At 47.2% G+C, this 20,175-nt stretch overlaps 1 protein-coding gene across 4 annotated transcripts in view; it reads right to left on the reverse strand.

Moving 5' to 3' along the window:
* Nucleotides 1-20,175, reverse strand: part of LMBR1 (limb development membrane protein 1) — a 1,168,513-nt gene that overhangs the window by 176,883 nt on the left and 971,455 nt on the right. For all 4 annotated transcript variants that reach the window (XR_011303315.1, XM_069647966.1, XM_069647967.1 and 1 more), the window contains exon 10: nt 16,196-16,276. Coding sequence is in view for 3 of the 4 variants with exons in the window: in XM_069647966.1 (XP_069504067.1) it covers nt 16,196-16,276 (81 nt within the window). In the remaining variant the exon portion in view is untranslated. The remainder of the gene's footprint in view (nt 1-16,195; nt 16,277-20,175) is intronic.

The raw sequence follows: 20,175 nt of genomic DNA on the forward strand, positions 1-20,175 counted from the left end.
TGATCTCAGGCTTGATCAAGAAAATAAGGGTTACCTTTGCAACAATATGTGCCCCGAACCAGGGCCATAAGAGATTCCTGCAAAGAACCTTAGAGAAAATAATGGTAGAGGCACAGGGACATCTTATACTGGGTGGAGACTTCAATGTCTGGATGGAAGTTAATCTGGATAGGCAGGCCAGGCGCAAAGGAGAGGGGGAACCTCAGAAACAGGGAGACACAGAGTTCAATACGGCCATGGAGCTCTATGGTCTGAGGAACATTTGGCAGCACTTACACCCAGAGGTGAGGGGTTTCAAGGGATCTATGTTAAGTGGCAAGGGACTCAAATTCACCCAATCTCGTGGTCAGACCACGACATGGTCTCTGTAGACAATAATTGGGAGGGATTGTAACCCAGAAACTACAAGTGGAGATGTAACGATTCTTTGTGGATTGAGCTGGTGTTTAAAGAAGAAATGGAGAACAGAATTAGGGACTTTTTTTTACCATTAATGCCACAGGGGCGGTGAGGAAGGGCATGGTATGGGATGCTGCTAAGGCCACTTGGAGGGGCCTTTTGATTGGGGAGGGGGCCCATAAGAAATGGAATGAAAGCTCATAGAAAAAGGCCTAAGGGAAAAAACGGAGCCCTGGAAAGGCTCGCTCAGTCGGCACCCGGAGACATGGAGAGCCGTATTCTGGAAGCTAGGGGTCTGAGAGAGGAGTTAAAATTCTGGATGAGGGAAAATAGTTTGTAACCCACAGTTCCTTAAACAGAAATTTTATGAGAAAGGAGATGAGGCTGATGATCTTCTGGCAGCGAGACTGCAGGGACAACAGGCAGAGACATGGGTCACGGATGCAGAGGGAAGGTTGGAGAAGGGGACACGGCAGAAGGGATTCAGGAGACTTTTGCCTTGTTCTATGAGGTTCTATATAAAAGTGAGGGGAAGGCTCCCATGGGGGATATTGAGGAATATATTAAGGGGTCCCACCTCCCTTCTCTTCAGGGGACAGAGACGGAGGCCACGGATGCCCCAATCACAGGGGAGGAAATTCAGAAACGCTATAGTGCTTCTCCGACTGATGCCGGTTTCACCCCGGGTTTCTACAAGGCCTTCTTGGCGATCCTGCGTCCCTCCTTGACGCTACTCTTCAATGATATTATGGAGACGGGGAGAGCACCCGACTCCTTTGTCCAGGCCCTCATTACGGTGATACCCAAGGAAGGTAGGGACCGTAGATCCTGTGGCTCCTATCACCCAATCTCACTTCTAAACAACAAAATCTGTTCTAGGGTCCTGGCAGCAAGATTGGGGGTTCAATTATTGAAAAAATGGTTCACTCTGACCCAGTGGGTATTGTAGGGGGATGCCAGGGAGCGAACACCATGAGAATGACATTGCATCTGATAAATGAGGCCCAAGGGATGTAGGGGGACCCCACTCTTCTCTCGGTAGATGCGGAGGCGGTTTTCGATAGGGTGGAATGGGATTTCCTAGACATGGTGCTCATTAAGATAGGGCTGGGCAAGAGACTTCTCTGGGGCATTATGGCAATTTACTCCTCCCAGACGGCTTGTGTCTCGGTTAATGGGGGATACTCTAAGTCATTCAGCCTGGGAAGGGGGACAAGACAGGGTTGCCCACTTTCCCTGGCTCTTTTTGTGCTTTCACTGGAACCCCTTACTCACAGACTGAGATGGTACCAGCGGGTGGAGGGGATTAGTGTTGGTGGGAAAACATTAGCTGGGCTTGTACGCAGATGACCTGTTATTCCATGCAGTGAACCCACTGACCTTGGTCCCGGCCACAGTAGGGGTCATTGATGAATTTGGTCGAATGGCGGGGTTCAAAATAAACACAGGCAAATCAGTCCTCTTCCCATTAGACAAAAGCAAATACTGAGAGGAGGGGCGGTTCTCATTTCTGGGCATGAAGGTTAGCCTGAGAACATTGCGCAACTTGGGCATTAAAGTCACAAGAGAATTGGAGGGCTTATATGAGGCAAATGTCCCCCCCTTGATGGCTGCAGTGGAGAAAGATCTAGGGAAATGGAACAAGGTGACCTTCTCATGGATGGAGTGACTTAACTCGATTAAAATGGTTGCGCTTCCCAAGATTCTCCCCATACAAATACCCAACTACTACTTCAAACCAACCTAGGGTGCTCTCTCACGGTTCCTGTGGTAGGGGAAGAAAACCAGGGTCTCGAACATAACATTGAGCCTCCCAAAGGGCAGTGGGGGGCTGGGACTCCTGGACATACATATGTATTATAAAGCCACTTAGCTTAGGGTCCTTATCCCTCACCTCAGATGGCGGGAAGACCTACAATGGGTGAGCCTTGACAACCACCACTTGAGGCTAGCGAGGGCCGGTGAATGGCTATGGGTGCCCAGGTCGGAATTACTACATAGAATAAGGGGGCACCCCATTCTGGGCACCATTTGGAGTATTTGGCATCAGGGAGTGGGATCAGTTGGCGTTACAACTTGGCCATCCCCGCTGGGTCATCTTTGGGACCCAGGGATCAGGGACTCAATCCCAAATCCAGCTAGGTTACAAACTTGGTATGAAGCAGGTTTGGAAAGGGCAGGACAATTATGGAGAGATGGCAACTTCATTAGTATGCAGGAGTTGGAAGAGGCATTGGGGCTTGTCTCGCTCTCCATCTTCTTATACCTACAATTGAAGGGGTTATGACGAGGGAGGCCTGGAAGGAGAAATTACAGAAGGAACTTACATCCTTCGAGAGGATCTTGGATACCGGGTCTGGTTCCAGGAGATTCATTGGTGCATTATACAGGGCCCTAGTGGAGACGAAAAGGGGGTCCTCAGACAAGCTGAAACAACGCTGGGAAGGGGGATATGCGGAGGGAGCTTTCCCCACAAACAAATAATAATAATAATAATTTCGCATTTATATAGCGCTACGAACCCTCAGGTATCTGAGCGCTGCTTATTATTACCCACGGTGTGTGGTGCTCATGGCAGAAGAAGTGCCAGGAGGCCTCCCAGACATCCATTTCCTGTCAGTACAAACACGTACAAGAAGAAAATAATCAGGATGAAAAGATCCTACAAGCCATAAAGTTGTTCTGTGTGTGTATGTTTATTTTACAATGACAGAGCATTTTGTGTTGATTTTACAATTTACTTTACAGTACTTTCGATGAGCACGAAAGTTTTGAGAAAACAAACGGACAAGAGTGATTGTGAATGATGGTAACACGGGTAAGTGTCGACCTCAGAGGTGTTGAGGTCAAAACTCCACAAGGAGGCACATTCCAAAGACAGATGAGGTAGAAAAAACCTACTATGCAAGGGAAGTGCGCCTGAGACTTAAGATGGTCCCAGGATTTGTTCACACAGAGTGTACACAACAGTCTTTACAAAACATACACGAGAGGGGGATGGAACAAGTTGTGTCACGGGGATCGACACAGGTGTGTTTCGGCCAAAATAGGGCTTGATTGAAGCCTGTCTATATGCTGGCCTTCGTCAGGAGGGACACCAATAGTGGTGCTGTCCATAGAATCTGTAGGTTTAAAAGAAGCTGTCAGGATCTCAGAGAATAATTGACTGGTTCATAATAGTATTCAATACTGGCCGAGTGGTGCCGTGGTGATACATCACGTGGTGTATCAAAAAACAGCTTACCTGCTGCTGCGATAGCAGTAGGATGCTGTGGACAATCCTCATATAATTGCTGGATTGCTAGTGCGAAGTTGCACTTTAAGAGTAGGCCGAAGTGTCCTGAAGGCCGACGTCTCTCAGGGTCCCGCAGACCAGAATGGGCCAGGGCGAGTCCCAAATCTGAGAGGAAAACAAGGGAGGATCATGACCATATGATCCTCAAAGAGGTCTATTAGTGGTGGATTCGGTAGTGGTGAGGGAATCCTGCCAGGGGTCTGTACCCCCTATTTGCCGTGGTAGTAGTCCATACGTGCCCATAGAGTGAAGACGTGTTCTGTGTGGAACTCGGCGAATAGTTCCGGTTGGCCATGAAGTATCCATGGAGGTAAGTGGAGTGACGTGGTTCCACCACTAGTAATTTGTAAAAGTAAATTGTAAAATCACCACAAAATGCTCTGCGTCATTGTAAAATAAACATACACACACAGATCAACTTTATGGCTTGTAGGATCTTTTCATCCTTTTTATTTTCTTCTTGTACATGTACCCACCTGGGTAAATCAGGACTCCGCCAGGCGCCCTATATTTTTTTATTTTGTCAGTACAAACTACATGGTATCAAACTCTGACATAGGTGGCAGTACGACCCGGTCAGGCTTTCCAAGAAGTATCAAGGAGCGAGCCCCATATGTTGGCATGAGTGTTGAGCGAGAGACGAATACTGGCAGATGTGGTGGGGATGTAAGGTGGTCCAGTCCTACTGGGACGAAGTCCTTAGTTGGATTAAATACCTAGACCGGATCACGAGGGGCAAACACAGATGCTGATACTATTTGGCCTACAAGAATAGGAAGGAAAATACATTAGGTTGCCTAAAAAGAGTCACAGTTTGCTACTTGCTGGAAGGGCATGTTTGGCAACCTACTGGAAAAAAGAGCTTCCCCTGGTAAAGAACAAATGGGTCATCACGGCCCAGAACTTATACCGGATGGAACGTTTAACAGCCGCCATTCACAGAGACGCTGGGTCTGTCGAAATGGAATGGTTGGTTTTCAGTGAAAAATACATTCAATAGATGTGGGGATACCTGCCTTACACAGAACAAATTAACAAGGGGAGTCCTGGGAGTCCCTCTGCCAGACATTAGTCCTGGTTACGAGAGACTTACCCAGAGTCTTTAGCTCACTATCTTTCACAGAGAAGAAATATCCCAAACATATCAGTCTTTGTCCTGCCCTGGGGCAGTCCAGCACCGAAATGCTAGGCAATTCTCCTCTGAACTTAGAGAGGCACAGCTCCTCCCTACTGATGAGGTCCAACCAGACCGAAACACGTGTCTGGGGATGCTGTTGGTACTCTTGTTCAGAGGAGAATTGCCTAGCATTTCGGTGCTGGACTGCCCCAGGGCAGGACAAAGACTGATATGTTTGGGATATTTCTTCTCTGTGAAAGATAGTGACCTAAAGACTCTGGGTAAGTCACTCGTAACCAGGACTAATGTCTGGCAGAGAGACTCCCAGGACCCCTCTTGTCAATTTGCATATTCAAGTAACTTTGGGTCTCACCCTAAGTTACTAGGGGAATCCAGACGTGGACCCCTTGCTCACTATTCTTAGAGAGGCACAGCTCCTCCCTACTGATGAGGTCCAACCAGACCGAAACACGTGTCTGGGGATGCTGTTGGTACTCTTGTTCAGAGGAGAATTGCCTAGCATTTCGGTGCTGGACTGCCCCAGGGCAGGACAAAGACTGATATGTTTGGGATATTTCTTCTCTGTGAAAGATAGTGAGCTAAAGACTCTGGGTAAGTCACTCGTAACCAGGACTAATGTCTGGCAGAGAGACTCCCAGGACCCCTCTTGTCAATTTACACAGAACAAAGCCATGACTTTCCTAACTCAGAGGTTAACATAGACTAATTGGAAATGTCACTTGTTCAGGAGGCTTAGGATTCCCCCAGATGTGCAAGGATGAGTGGGTGAACGCAAGAGAGGCGGTGGATTATTAAATTGTCTAGGAGTGGGGGATTAGGGGCTGGGAGAGGGGACGGGGGTAGGCTAAAGGATGCACTCTGCCAAGTATCTCTTAATGGTAGCCACCTGTAGACTCGACAGGACCCAGGTGCAGTAAAAACAAGACAGAAATGCAGACGTATTGCAAGAGAAAAGATCTATATCTTTAGCTCCACACCAGCTCCAAAACTTCTTGCAACAGCAGTGGTATAGGGCTTTTGTTGGTGGTCTTTTAGCCAAAAGCAACACCTCCATAACATCTTCTGGGAGGTCCTAATCTTTGTATTTTAGCCTTTCAGAAGAGAAGATTAAGTGTTCCAATTCCTGGGTTAAGAAGATGGCCTTTCCTGGGAGAGTAGATCCACTCTCTGAGGAAGAGAGAATGCAGGGCAGATGGACATGTCTAGAAAGTCGAGTCCCACGTCCTCATGGCCCAATCCAGGGCAATCATGATCATGGATTTCATGAACTTACTCAACCCCGGGATGACTGGGTTTGATGGGAATACGTACAGGAGTGGAAATTCCTAGTCCACTATGGATGTGTCCCCAGAGCTCCTCTCCGAGGATATTCCCTGGAACTGAAGAGATTGCACTTCATGTTGATACTGGCTAAGAACAGACCAACTTGAGGGGTTCCCCAAAGTATGAAGATCTCTAAAAGGACTTCCTGACCCAACTCCCTTCCCAGGCTAGTTGAACAGCTGAGAGATTCCATTTTGTAGAGCCCAAAATCAGAGCTGCCTTGCCACACTACACAGTGGTGGGACCCCTACACCTCCTTTCTTGTTGAGGTAATGCATGGCCAGCATATTGTCAGTCATCGTCAGGACATTATTTCCCTGGATGGAAGAAAAAGAAGGCTATCGGCTTCAGTCCCATCACCCTCAGCTCTAAAAAGGTTTAAGTGAAGTCTTGATTTTGCCAGAGACCAAAGTCTGCTCGTTGGCAGATTGCTCATGTGAGCATCCCATCCCGTGAGGAAAGCATCCGTGACTACAGTTATCTCTGGTCAAGGCTTCTAAAACATTTCACCTATCATCATGTACTCCTTGCAGGCCCATCACAGGAGATCCTGTGTGACCCTGCTCAGGACTTGAAGAAGGTCTGTCATCCTGTCTGAGAACTGCAACCATTGGAATCTGAGGGCCCACTGGAGGGACCTCATCCTTAGGCGGGCAGCCTCTTTATCATCATTAATGAGGTTATTAAACCAATCTCAGCTTCAGCGATGTTGTCTGCGGCTTGGGCAACTACATTCCACAATCCATATGTATATTTTGCTAGTGCACAAGAATCATTAATGGCTTTTAAAACCATGCTTCAAACGGAAAATCCTCTTTGTGAAAGGGCATCTTTTTTTATCGTCCTTATCCGGAGGGATGGTCCATATGCTGCAGCCTTTGAAATTGAGGTTGCCACTCGTAGAACCAAGCTCTCTGGTGTTAAGGCTAGAGAGGAAATCAGGATCCACAGAAGAAGGTCTACACTTATTTACCAAATCTCTATTTACAGCCGGAGTAGTGTCTGGTTTTTGTCATGTTTCCAAAATGCAATTTGTTAGTGCTGCATGGAAGGGCAGCACAGGATCCTTAGTAGGACCTCTGTCTAAGATGTCTGTCAGATCATCTTGGGTAATGTCCTTTGCAGGACACCCCCACCCCAAATATTCAATCACCATGTTCATGACTGTCCTATAGACTGCATTTGGGTGAGAGTAGACATCTGGTATGTCAAATTCAACCTCCCAGGAGGTATCTAGACCACTGGCCTTCTTTAAACATGAAGCTACGTCTTCTAGACAAGAGTGATCCAAAATCAATTCTTCTGGAACATTAGGGAGTTCCAAAACTTTCATACCCATCGGGAATGACGTAGTCTTCCTACTCATCTTCTTTGAAGATGGGCCCAAAGGATTTAAAGAAATCAGTCTTAGATTGGGGTTTGAAACTTGGCTCCGAGGAGGAAGGTGCAGAAGCTTTTGGCTTCAATGGTATCTCAGCGGTCGATGCCACTCAAGACTACATCTTTGAGGTATTCAGACTGATTTCTGGGTGGACGGGTGAAAGCCTTACTTGAAACCCTACTGGTCTTGAGGGACCAGAAGTTATTGCATGGGGGAATACTTCCATCATTTTCTCACAGAAATGTTCCTATTCGGCCTCCGAGGCAGTCTTTTAGTGAAAAACATACCTTACGTCTGTCGGGCGAGGAATCTGAAGACGATAAATGATGGCATGCTTTCTTAGTCTTCTTAAATGACAAAGGAGAAGAGTGATGGGAATCACTCCTGGATCTTGATCCCTTCAAACGTTTAGAGCGTTTTAGGGCTTTTTTGGAGACTTGTCTCTGGTGGAACTCCTACCTCAGAAGATTTCCTTTTCGAAGGTGTGGAAAACAGATTTAGAAACCAACCGACAGAGATCGAGCTTCGACCTTCTCTCCTTCAAGGTCTTACTCGTCGATGTGCAGGAGCCGCATTAGATGATTTTCTGTTATCCGCCACGGCATCAGAGACAAATCCTGTGTGATCAGTGATCGACATCTTCGAGTCACAGTCTGCACATCTCTTAAAGCCTGTTTTCGGCATAGACATTGTGATAAAACACAGAAAGAATTATCAACGTTAGTCGAAGAGAATTGGTGAGGAGAGTCTAACCATTACGAGAGCATGCTGTGCATTAGGAAAAACTGAACTGAGGCAAGGGGCGCAGTACATGCTATTTATACCATCATCAACGTCACGATCGGACGTGGGAATGGTAACCACTGAGGGACATCGACGACTATACTGCACGCCGCCACCTGCTGTTGAAACATTTTCCGAGACTGCAAAGCAGGGCACGATTATATCAAAGGTGAGGAATCTGTGGGAGGACACAATCCATTAGAATATTAGCATTATGGCAATTAAAAAGTTTTTAATAAGTTAATGTCACATCCTTTATCATACCATTATTGGAAGTATGCAATTCATTGGATTTGGGTAAGAAGCTAGAACTTTCCATGTCCTTACAAAAAAATGTTACAACATTTGCGCAGCAAGAAGGTGGGATTCTAAAATATTTTATAGTTGCCTCCATCAGAAAACAAATGGGTCCTTAAACAGAAAAGAAACCAGCCTACTAAAGAGGGACTACCCTGCTTAAAAACATGTGCAACAGCCCATTTAAAATCCATTTATAAATCACAACAATCAAAACTGATAGTGTGATTGTACCCGGTAGCAAGGCAAAACAGACAGTGCTTTGTGCTGCTCCACTCTTATTATGACCATATTACAGGGAAAGACCATCACAGCATGTGACGACAAACTGGGAAATGTAGTACCATGCACTGTGCATCAGAGTAAAATATGATCGGTATCAAATTGCATTGGGCACCACCGGGCAACACTACAGTGGGACACAGGAGCAGAATAACAGTGGGGAACATGAGAGCAAATCCCAGTGGGTAGAAGCACAGTGGGGCACCTGAAAGCAGTAAAGTACAAGACAGTCAGTACAATGGAGAGCAGTTTAGCACTGGGTATGACAATTAGCCACATAGTGCCAGGTACAAGGTGGCCGAACAAGGCACAATAAGGGCATGGCAAGCTTCAACAAAACATTAGAAGTCGTATCAAACCATGAAAAGACAACTTATGGGAAAATAGCTTTGACTCCTTCCCACACTCCTACTGGTCTATGCAAACATCCACCACTTCCCTTTTTCTTTTTCCACTGTAATTCGTTATAGGAATTAAATATATTGTGCACTGTGCGCAGCAAAGATTTAGGAATGGCAGATGAGGGGAATGGGCAGTCCACTCATTACCATAAGCAGAATGCCAAGAACTATGGGAGGCATGAACTTTAGGTTGAGATAAAGAACAGCCTGAGAGATGGAAACCCGAGATGTGCATTTCACCTTCATCCATGTTGGTTGGCAGGCTGAGTCACTCTTATCTGTTCAGGTGCTGTGCTCAGTGGGCTGTACTGGGAATTTATTTTGCGCATCAAGCAGTGAACAGGGGTTGCCAGTTTGTCAAGTGATCGGGGCACATGCAAAGGCTGCAAACATTTGCTTGTCACTTGTTTAAAGCAGACCCCCTTCTTTAAGGCCACACTCCAGTGTTCTCCAGGTGCAACTTGCAACTCAAACCTTTATTTGGATACATAAAGCTGCTCTGTGATGCTGCATGGTATTACCGCGGACATGAACATTTGCAGACTGGATGGGCCTCTCGCAGTACATAATTTTCTCACTTTTACAGAAGTGTCTTCAGCAGAGGGACAGTTTCCAGGATTGGCTCAATCATAAATTGCTCTTGGCAGACGGGTATGAGAAAGGCAAAGCGGGGCAGAGGACTATCAAACCAATACATTGTTGCAGTGGTCTGGAAGTTGGGGGTAGTTTAGTAGTAATCCTCAAGTGGGAAGGACATTTAATAGAAAAGGAAAGGTGAGTGATGAGGCAGATTAAGTGGAACACCAAAGAAAAAGTTACTCTCTTACCTGGTAACATTCTTTCGATGGGATGGTCCGACGACGTATTCCATATCTATGACAGTAATCACCACAGCTGTGCTGCTTCGGAAAATCTTTCGGCGTCTGCGTCGACGACGTCGATACGCCGCCCTCGAAGACCTCTGACGGCCGACGTCACTGGATGTTATAAGTAGGATGCACGACGCCCGTAGCCTCAGTTGTAGTTTTTTCCCCAGAACGTGTGGCACCAGTCTTCTGCCAGTCTGACCACACAAAGCCTTGCGGAAACGTAAGCTGCAATCGCATAAGAAATTCTGTAGCGGGGAAGGCAGGGAGGGAGCGATAAGGAATACGTCGTCGGACCATCCCATCGAAAGAACGTTACCAGGTAAGAGAGTAATTTATTCTTCGAGGGGATTGGGTCCTCCGACGTATTCCATATCTATGACAGACTCCCAAAGCAGTACCAACGTAAGGAGGTGAGAAAAAGAATTTAGAAGATAGAAATTTAGAATGCCCAATCAAATTGCAGAGTAAAGGACCGCCTTGCCAAAGGCCAGATCCTGCCCACGGATACAATCGAGGGAGTAGTGATGTACAAAAGTATGGACCGAAGCCCAGGTGGCTGCATCACAGATGTTAAGAATAGGAACACCCCTCTGCAGGGCAGTAGAGGCAGTCATACCCCTGGTAGAATGGGCCCGCAAGCCTATCGCAGGGTCCTTACCCGCCAAGCGGTAACATTCACAAATTGGCAGGATAATCCATCGAGACAAAGTCTGCTTAGTAACAGCTTGTCCCAAACGCCTTCCAGCGTAACCAATGAAGAGTTGATCGTCCACTCGGGACATGCGTGAAATATAAAAGCTTAAATCTCTCCTAGGATCCAGCCTATGGAACCTCTCCTCTTCCTTACCAGGATGCGGAGGAGGATAAAATGCCGGAAGAATAACCTTCTGGCTTAAATGAAATTCCGACACCACCTTCGGAAGAAAAGAAGGACGAACTCTAAGGACAACCCTGTCCTTGTGAAACACAGTGAAGGGTGGCTTAACTGAAAGTGCCTGTAACTCACTCACTCTGCAAACGGAAGTGACCGCAACTAAAAATACAGTTTTAAGAGTTAACAGTCTCAAAGGGCAGGAATGCAAATGCTCAAACGGTGCACCCATTAGAAACTTGAGAACAAGGTTCAAATCACAACCGGGTACCTGGAAAGGAGACGGAGGGAACACATTAGTGAGCCCTTTTAGAAACTGAGAAATTAAAGGAATTTTAAAATAAGAACACTCTTCAGATGAGCGCTTAAATATGGACAGCGCCGCCAGGTAACCTTTAACGGTACCCACTTGCAGGCCCTTGTGGGCCAAAGAAAGCAAAAAAGACAGAACCACAGGAATGTCACATGAAAAAGGACCCACATTCTTAACCCTGCACCAGTCGCAGAACTTTCTCCAACGGCAACGGTACAGGGACTTTGTTGCCGGCTGTCTGGCCGAAAGCAACACCTCCATCATGTCCTCAGGGAGGTCCCAATCCTTATAACTCAACCTTTCAGAAGCCAAGCGTGAAGGTTGAGGGATCTGACCTCTGGATGGAGAACCTGACCCCCCTCCCGTGAGAGCAGATCGTCTCGGTAGGGAAGACGACGTGGAGGGCAGATGGACAAGTCGAGAAGGTCCGGGTACCACGTCCTCCTAGCCCATGCCGGAACAAGGAGGATCATCCGGGAACCGAACCTCCGTAACCTCCGCAGCACTTGCGGAATGAAGGGGACTGTAGGAAACGCGTACAGCTGTGGGAATGACCACTCCACCACGAACGCGTCTCCTAAGGATCCTCTTGGAGGAAATTCCCACGAGCAGAACCTTTCGCACTTCAGATTGACACTAGAGGCGAAGAGATCCACTTGAGGGGTCCCCCAAAGGGCGAAGACCTCCAGGAGAATCTCCTGAGCTAACTCCCACTCGTGAGAGATCGCGCTCTGCCTGCTCAGAGCATCCGCCGTCTCGTTTTCTTCTCCGGCCAGATGAACTGCCAAGACCGAAATTTCCTGCTGGATTGCCCCGAACTAGAGCTGCATCGCCTCCCTGCACAGAGGAAGTGACCCTGCCCCCCCCTTTTTGTTGAGGTAGTGCATGGCCACTGTGTTGTCCGTCAGAATCAGGACATTCTTTCCTCGCACAGTCGGAAGAAAAGCCTTCAGGGCAAGCCTGACGGCCCTCAGCTCCAAGAGATTGATATGGAGTCTGGACTCTGATGGAGACCAACGACCGCTGACTGTCAACTCGTTGGCATGAGCTCCCCATCCCGTGAGGGATGCGTCCGTCACGATCGTCACCTCTGGCCAGGGTAGCCAAAATGGAGCCCCCCTTCATCAGATTGCCTTCGACGGCCCACCACAGAAGGTCCTGGGCGACTGAGGGCGGCACCTGAACGGGGTCCGACATCCTGCCAGAGGACTGAGACCACTGGAGCTTGAGTGTCCATTGCAAAGATCTCATCCGCAACCTGGCCTCACGCACCAGAAGAATGCAGGATGCCATGAGGCCGAGCAATCTCAAGAACTCGAATGCAGGGAGACGTGTCGAGCACTGCTCCGATGTACTGGAGCCTCTGAGTTGGCATCAAGTGGGACTTCTTTAGGTTGAGGGAGAAGCCCAGCTTGTGGAGTGAGTGGCAGGTGACGGACAGATGATCCAGGATTTGCTCGGGAGAGCACGCCCTGATCAACCAATCGTCCAGGTAGGGGTAGACATGAATCCCCCCTTTCCTGAGATGCGCTGCCACCACTACCATGAGCTTGGTGAAGACCCTCAGGGCGGAGGTCAATCCGAACGGCAGGACCCGAAACTGAAAGTGTGAGTCGCCAACCGCAAACCTCAGGTACTTCTTGTGCTTTGGATAGATCGGCACATGAAAATAAGCATCCTTGAGGTCGAGAGACACCAACCAGTCCTGAATTTGAAGGGCCTGGAGGACTTGAGAAAGAGTAACCATCTTGACCTTGTCCTTCCTGAGGAGCTTGTTCAAACCGCGCAAGTCCATGATGGGTCTCAATCCCCCATCTTTCTTTGAAATCAAAAAATAAGGAGAATATCATTCCCTGTTCCTCTCCGCTACAGGCACCAGTTCTATGGCGCCTCTCTCCAGCAGGGAGTGAATTTCCTGCGCAAGGAGCGGATCCGGACTCTTCAAAGAGAGATTCCCCGGTGGATTGTCTTGAGGCCTCAGCCGGAAAGGAAGACAGTAGCCGTGGGCTATGATCTCCAGAACCCACACATCTGAAGTAATGGCACGCCATTCGACAAGATGCTGCGCCAGCCTTCCCCCAACTGGCGAACCATGGGACATGGCCTCATGACTGAGCTGAAGCCGCTGCGGTGTTGCCTGAGGGCAAAGAGGCAACAGCCCGAGCGGCCTTGGCACCTTGAGTACCTTGTTTTCCACCTCTGGCACTCCTACGGTGGACCCTTTGACTATCAGCTCCTTTCGCTTTACCAAAGGATGAGTAATAACGAAAGGAACCTCCCCTCCATTGCTGTCCCCTAGGACGAAAAGGCGGAGGTTGGCGAACTGCAGCGCCCAACAACTTCGCTGCAGCTTTTGAGGTCTGCAACCTCTCAAGGCTCTCGTCAGCCTTGCTGCCAAAAAGATGGACACCATCAAAGGGCATGTTGAGGAGCCGGGCTTGCACATCAGGAGCAAACCCCGACTTCTGCAACCACGTAAACCTGCGTATTACGGTGCTCGCCGCCATGGACCGGCTGACGCAATCTGCCATGTCCAAACCCGACTGAACGGCCTCACACATGGCATCCTTGCCATCCTGGACCATAGCAAAAAACCCATCCTGTTCGTCCCCTTTGGGAATATGTTCAGCCGCTAAGGAAACACTTCCAGAGAGTGTGCGTGAAACGTGACAAGGCACATACGGAGTTGGCCGCCTGAAGAGCCATACCCCCTGAAGAAAACACTTTCTTTGCCCAACCATCAAAACCCTTGTCGTCCCCATCAGAAGGGATGGTAGGAAATGACGCCTGCTTTGCTGTGGCCGTAGCCGCCTGCACCACCAAACTCTCCCTAGTGGGGTGCTTGGTCAAGTAGCAGGGGTCGCTACTGGCTGGGCGGTATTTTCGCGGCAAAGACTTGCCCACTGCCGGGAGACTCTCCGGAACAGTCCAAGCCGCCGCCACCCTCCTCTGTAGAGCCATATGGAACGGCAGTACCGGGTCAGTTGGTGGACCTTGGTCGAGGATATCTGTGAGGTCATCCTGAAGAAAATCCCCTTGGGGAGCAGACTACCCCAAGTACTCGGTGACCCTTGACATTAGGCGCCGGTACGAGGAGTCGGCATGGGTTCCAGGCTCAGGCCTACAAACCTCCACCTCCGGAGAGGTGTCCAGACCACTGGCGTTGTGCAGTGACTGACGCAGGTCCTCAATCTGACTATGACCCGAAAGAATCTCATCTGGCACCGTATCAGGAACCATGCCATCATCAGAGCCCTCATCCACCTCCGAAATGTAATCAAGATGGTGGAAAGTGGGCACAGAATGGGGAACAAAGACATGCTTGGCCTTGGCCAGAGCCTTTCTAGGGGGTTCCACCGTACCCCTTGGTACCCCGTCGAAACAGCCTCGAAAGGTGTCGAGGGCGTCGAGTGAATCGGCATTGACACCGAACGCGGCACCGACAGCATCAACGGCATCGACACAGGCCTCGAGGGCGGAGCCCCAGGCGTATCCTTCGACCGCCTGGGCGGCGATGGCGTCGACGACTTCCTTGGAGGGGGAGCCTCGAGAGTCCCTCGACGACATCGGCGCCAAATGCGTCGACGTCTTCTTCGAAGACATCACAGGTGCACACGGTCTCGAGCGCGTCGAGGACAGGTACCTGGAACGGGCATGACTAGAACGATTCCCCTTGTCCGAGCGGGACCATTCCCGCGAATCATGCCGACCACCCGAGCCCGAAGGCATACGAGCAGTGTCTCTAGTACGGTCACACCCGACCCCACTCGGACGCGCGGACGGACCGGTGCCCTGCGATTCAAGAATCGGCAGCATTTTCTTACCGAAGGAAGCCCATTCCTCTGGAGTCGCATGCTTGGTGGGATAAACCACCCGCCGATGGGCGGAGTCCTCGGACGAGGACGGGGAAGGCGACCGATGACGGCGCTTCCGGGAGTGCCTCGAAGAGGCAGAGGAATGGTGGGACCCACTCCGGGACCAAGACCCCCTAGACTTATGAAGACGATGCAGAGAGTCGCCCCTCGAATCGTCCGTCAAAAGCCCAGTGGACCTCGACTTCCAGGGCTTGGACACCTTACCGACCGACAGTTTCTTCTTGCGCTCCCGCAAAGCTTTGGACGTAAGCGACTGGCAGTCGACACAATCATCCGCGTCATGGGCCTCCCCGAGGCACCAGAGGCAGGCGTCGTGCGAGTCTGTCATCAACATCTTGGACCTGCAGTCCCTGCATTTCTTGAAGCCCGGACGCGGGGTGGAAGAAGAGGAAGACATCTCGAAAACTTCTTACAACCGAACAGGTTCGAAGAACTGAAAGAACAGAAACTTCAAAGAGTCGAGGCGCGCCGAGATCTCCTAAGCGAACACGTTAGCGGAAAAAACGGAACGGAGGCTACGGGCGTAGTCCGTCCTACTTATAACATCCAGTGACGTTGGCCGTCAGGGAGGTCCTCGAGGGCGGCGTATCAACATCATTGACGCAGGACGCAGAAAGATTTTCTGAAGCAGCACAGCTGTGGTGATTACTGTCATAGATATGGAATACGTCGGAGGACCCAATCCCCTCGAAGTATGGATTTTGTTAGACCTACGGTTGGGATCAATTTTCTACTTTTGCGATTTCAGGGATTTGACAACTAAAATAATGACTCCCAACTCGAATCACTGACTTTTTTTAATGAAAAGTTTCCCATTCTGAGTTGCAAGCCAAAAACCACTCTAAATGCTCAATATGCAGACAGCAATAACAGATACACAAGCATTTCCAACGTTCTATGCTAACATTTGGACAACATTTCACAGTACACTAAACAGTAACGCCAGTAAATTGGATAAATCGCTTTACCTAATTTGGTTTTTATGGTCCTCACACCATCAAGTTCATGTTCCAGCTCCAATGCACTATAATCTGTGTGAGAACCAGGTCCTGTAAAAAATGGGTAAAAAAGCAATCTCAAAACAGTGTACAGAAATTCCACGTTTCTTCTCTAGCTAAAAATGTTGAATTGGACTTGCATATTTCCAGAACTGTAGAAACACGATAATGTCTTACAGCCAGACCGGGTTACATTACAGGACTGCACATCAATGTGTTGTTTATCTGTGGAATGTAGGCTACTGGACTCCAACAGAAACTAATTATGCAAAAAGCCCTCCCCTGTTGAAATCTACGGCAGGCATTTGTCTTTTCCCGATTTAAACAAATATGAAAAATATTCTTTCAATAAATATATGCAAACCACAAAGTTTTTCCTTACTGCTTTTACACTACTGATGATTACAATCTCAAACCAATCTGTTTTGATGCTTGGGAATTCTGGTGGGCATCTACATTGCTCTTACCCCATGTAGGCTGCCATTATTCCTTATTTATTTAAGAAGAAATAAGACCTTTAACATATGTTTCAATCTTATAGCTTTTCAGGTCCTGTTTATGGATTTTTGCAGCCCTGCCTAAAATTATCTCCTCCCACCAATAGTACCATCTTTGCTGGCCACATTCAAAGGCATCCATCCACCTGATGGTCACGCTATAGGCAGCTACCTAGTCTTGCCATGCCCTAGAACTAACCATAACTGTGCTGAAATCCAAAAGCCTCACGACACATGCAAAAATGAAACACCCCTTTGAGAATACTAGGTCTACATGAACTTTCATGACTTCACCACGTTCAGATTCAGCAACACATGAAGAATACGTCTGAACATCTACATCACAAGGTCTGTAATTGATAATGTTTAACCGTCAAAACAACCAAAACGAAAGGTTTGGTGGCTTTCCACTCACGGACACATCTGTTCAGAGGTGTGTTGTGGCTTGAGTTTCCTGCTTTGGTCCTGTATGAATGCATGCCTGTGAGAATGCCTTTTGGAATGTTATGCCAGATGGAATGTTATGCCAGATGGAATGTTGTGGTTCGAATGTCCCTGTAAGCCCCATGAATGTTAGATGTAGTGAACTAGCTTGTGACAATGGAGGCCGGTGGATTTCTCCTGTGTACCTTCCTATTTACTTAACCTTGGACTTATCTGATGTATATACCGTGTCACTGGAACTTAGTAAAGAAGTTCACTTCCCTTACCCGAGTATCGGACCTTTCAATTCGCCTAAATGAAACAATCTCTTCTGAGAGATTTAAGAAGTAACAGAAATGTGTGGGTGGTAGATCAGTTGTAAGGTTAAACGGTAATGTGTGGTGAGTGTTTGGATTGGGTGAGCAGAATCTGCATAACAAGGTTAGTTGTTCTAAGCCCTTCCAAAAGACATCATTAATGTCATTAAAGAGGAATATAGGTGACATCACAAATGACACCAGAACCAAATTAAATAAGGTTCTGCTTGCAGTTTATCCAGCTCAGTGATACTAATTTTATAGACACCTGAAGTAGGACAGGCTGTGTTGCCACCTAGAGGAATATAACCTTGTGACCTGCAGATTTCAAGCAGAACTCTGCAACAAGTAAACGTGTTAGACAAATTTAGAAAGCATATGTATAGGTTAAAAGCATGACATTTTATATGCATAGTTTGAAGCATTCAGGGGAAGAATTGGGCCGGAACAAGACGGTGCTATGCTCTGGCAAAAACTGTCTTGCCGGAGACGATCGCTGTTTCATGTAGAAAGGGGGGCCAATCAGGGTCGGATTGGCCATATGTCACTCGGCCCGTGGCTGGGCCGAAATCATGTGTAGTGCCTGGGACCTAGACGCCTGGGCCGGTTTGAATTTTTGTTTTTTTAAAAACAAACAAAAAGCACCCGCAACGGCATAATTCATAAAAACAAGGTATCACGTGTTACCTTGCTTTGATGATTAATTTGCATGCATGATGTGTGCATCAAATTATGATGCATGCATCATTCACATGCTGCTACAGCATGCAGCCAACTTTGCACCAGACCTGCAGATGAACTTAACTGGTCTGCTGTTAAATCTCAGTTACCAGTTTAATGGGTACCAACACAGGTTGGGTGATATTGTGTGCATATTTGTTCTATTAAAAAAGAGCTTAAGCGTAAGTGCTATACAATAACATATCATTTGGCCTTAGGTGTCTGCTTGCATTCGCAGTAATTTGACAATATGGATCTATACACACAGATATTAATGATACATATGGTGATCCATTCTGTATGAAATGTACATCACATTAGTGAAATCATAACCATATTTTTCGTAGTGCACTTCAGAACAATGCTATTTGATGCCACATGCTTTTTTGTGAAGGGGTGAAAGGTTGTGTTTCATCACTTCCCGGGATGTCACTTTTGGGTGGGGTCAAATGACATCTCTTCCAATTATGAGGTCGTGAGGAGTGGCTCACTTTTTTGCGGCAACGGGTGGGCCACTTTTCTTGGGTGTCCGGCCAGGCCAGTTTCTTGTCCCAGTCCGACCCTAGGGCCAAACTTCCCCAAGTTGATGACACACTCTGTCCCTAAACTGCTGTGAGTCTCCTGAACAATTTATCTGAGATACAATGTTTAGGAAACTGCTGGTATGTCTCAGACATAGCAGTCACAGGCAGAGAGCTTCTTCAACTTGGGGGTGTGGTGTTATGGCACTCATTGCATAGAAACAGTTGTTTGGCACTGTGTTTCTTTTTTCTTTTAAAGATTTTTGTTAGATGAGATTAGGTATACAAGGCAGATAATACAAACATTATATATCTAGAATAACATTGATATAAAGCCAGGTCAGCAGGATATAATAAGGATTAATACAAAGTAAGCCAACTAGCCTTATATCATATAGTATAAAACTGTGCTAGAGATGTTTGAATATTGGGGGAGAACACCACAATAAACAGACATCAAGATAAAACACCAACTGGACAAAACACACACAAGAGGAGGAGGAAGGGAAGGGGATGAAGGGTGGGGTACAAATATATCAAGCATTCTTACAGGGGATTGATTTAAAGGTTACTGGTAAAAGCTTACACCGATAAAAAGTCATTGAATAATTGCCATTTCAACTGAAACTTATTTTGTAAATCTGGGATAGAAGCATTGCATCCTTCTAATCTGTGAATATTGCATATAGAATTCCACCAAAATTCATAATGAATTTGACTTGGGCTTTTCCAATTGGTCGTGATATTTTGGATTGCCACAATTAAACATAAATCGAACAGATATCTAGCATGTTTGTTGACTGAATTGTTATGTACCATGAGCTACCCAACATAAGAAAATCAAAACAGAAATCCAAAGTAAGGTTAAAAATGCATTTGATGGTATTCCATAGAGAGTTCCAGAATGACTTCATATATAATGGCAGTCTATAAACGTATGTTTAAAAGAACCTTGAACTTGTAAACAGCTCAGCAATTATCATTAGGTGATAAACCACATTTGAAAAGGGATACAAGGGTAATAAAGGCTCTATGATGAAAAAAATATGGTTTAAGACTTGCAGAGGTGGTAAGTTTAGAAATACTCTGCCATTGGAGGGGCCAGAAAGATTGATGATCCAACAATACGCAAGCTCTTCTCCAGTCATTATGAAGACATTCAATCCTCGGAGTAGGTGAAGAATTTAATAAGATATTTTAGTAGATAGATGCGGTTGTACTAGGGTTTAGCATATGAAGCAGTCTGAGCGCATCAGGATCATTAGAACTATACATCAGTGTCTCTAAATGTTCTATTATTGCAGCAATAATTGTAAGAAATTGCATCAGGGAAGAACCAGGCATATGAAATTTGACAATAAATTCATTGAATGTAATGGGAGTACCACACCTAAATAGCTGGTTACAAAATCCGATGCCCTTAGAGAGGCACGGCTTCCAGAAAATGGATTTACCTTTGATCTTAATCAAGG

The sequence above is a fragment of the Ambystoma mexicanum genome, chromosome 2q (genome assembly GCF_040938575.1).
Source record: "Ambystoma mexicanum isolate Mex_15411 chromosome 2q, UKY_AmexF1_1, whole genome shotgun sequence".
Classification (NCBI taxonomy): Eukaryota; Metazoa; Chordata; class Amphibia; order Caudata; family Ambystomatidae; genus Ambystoma; species Ambystoma mexicanum.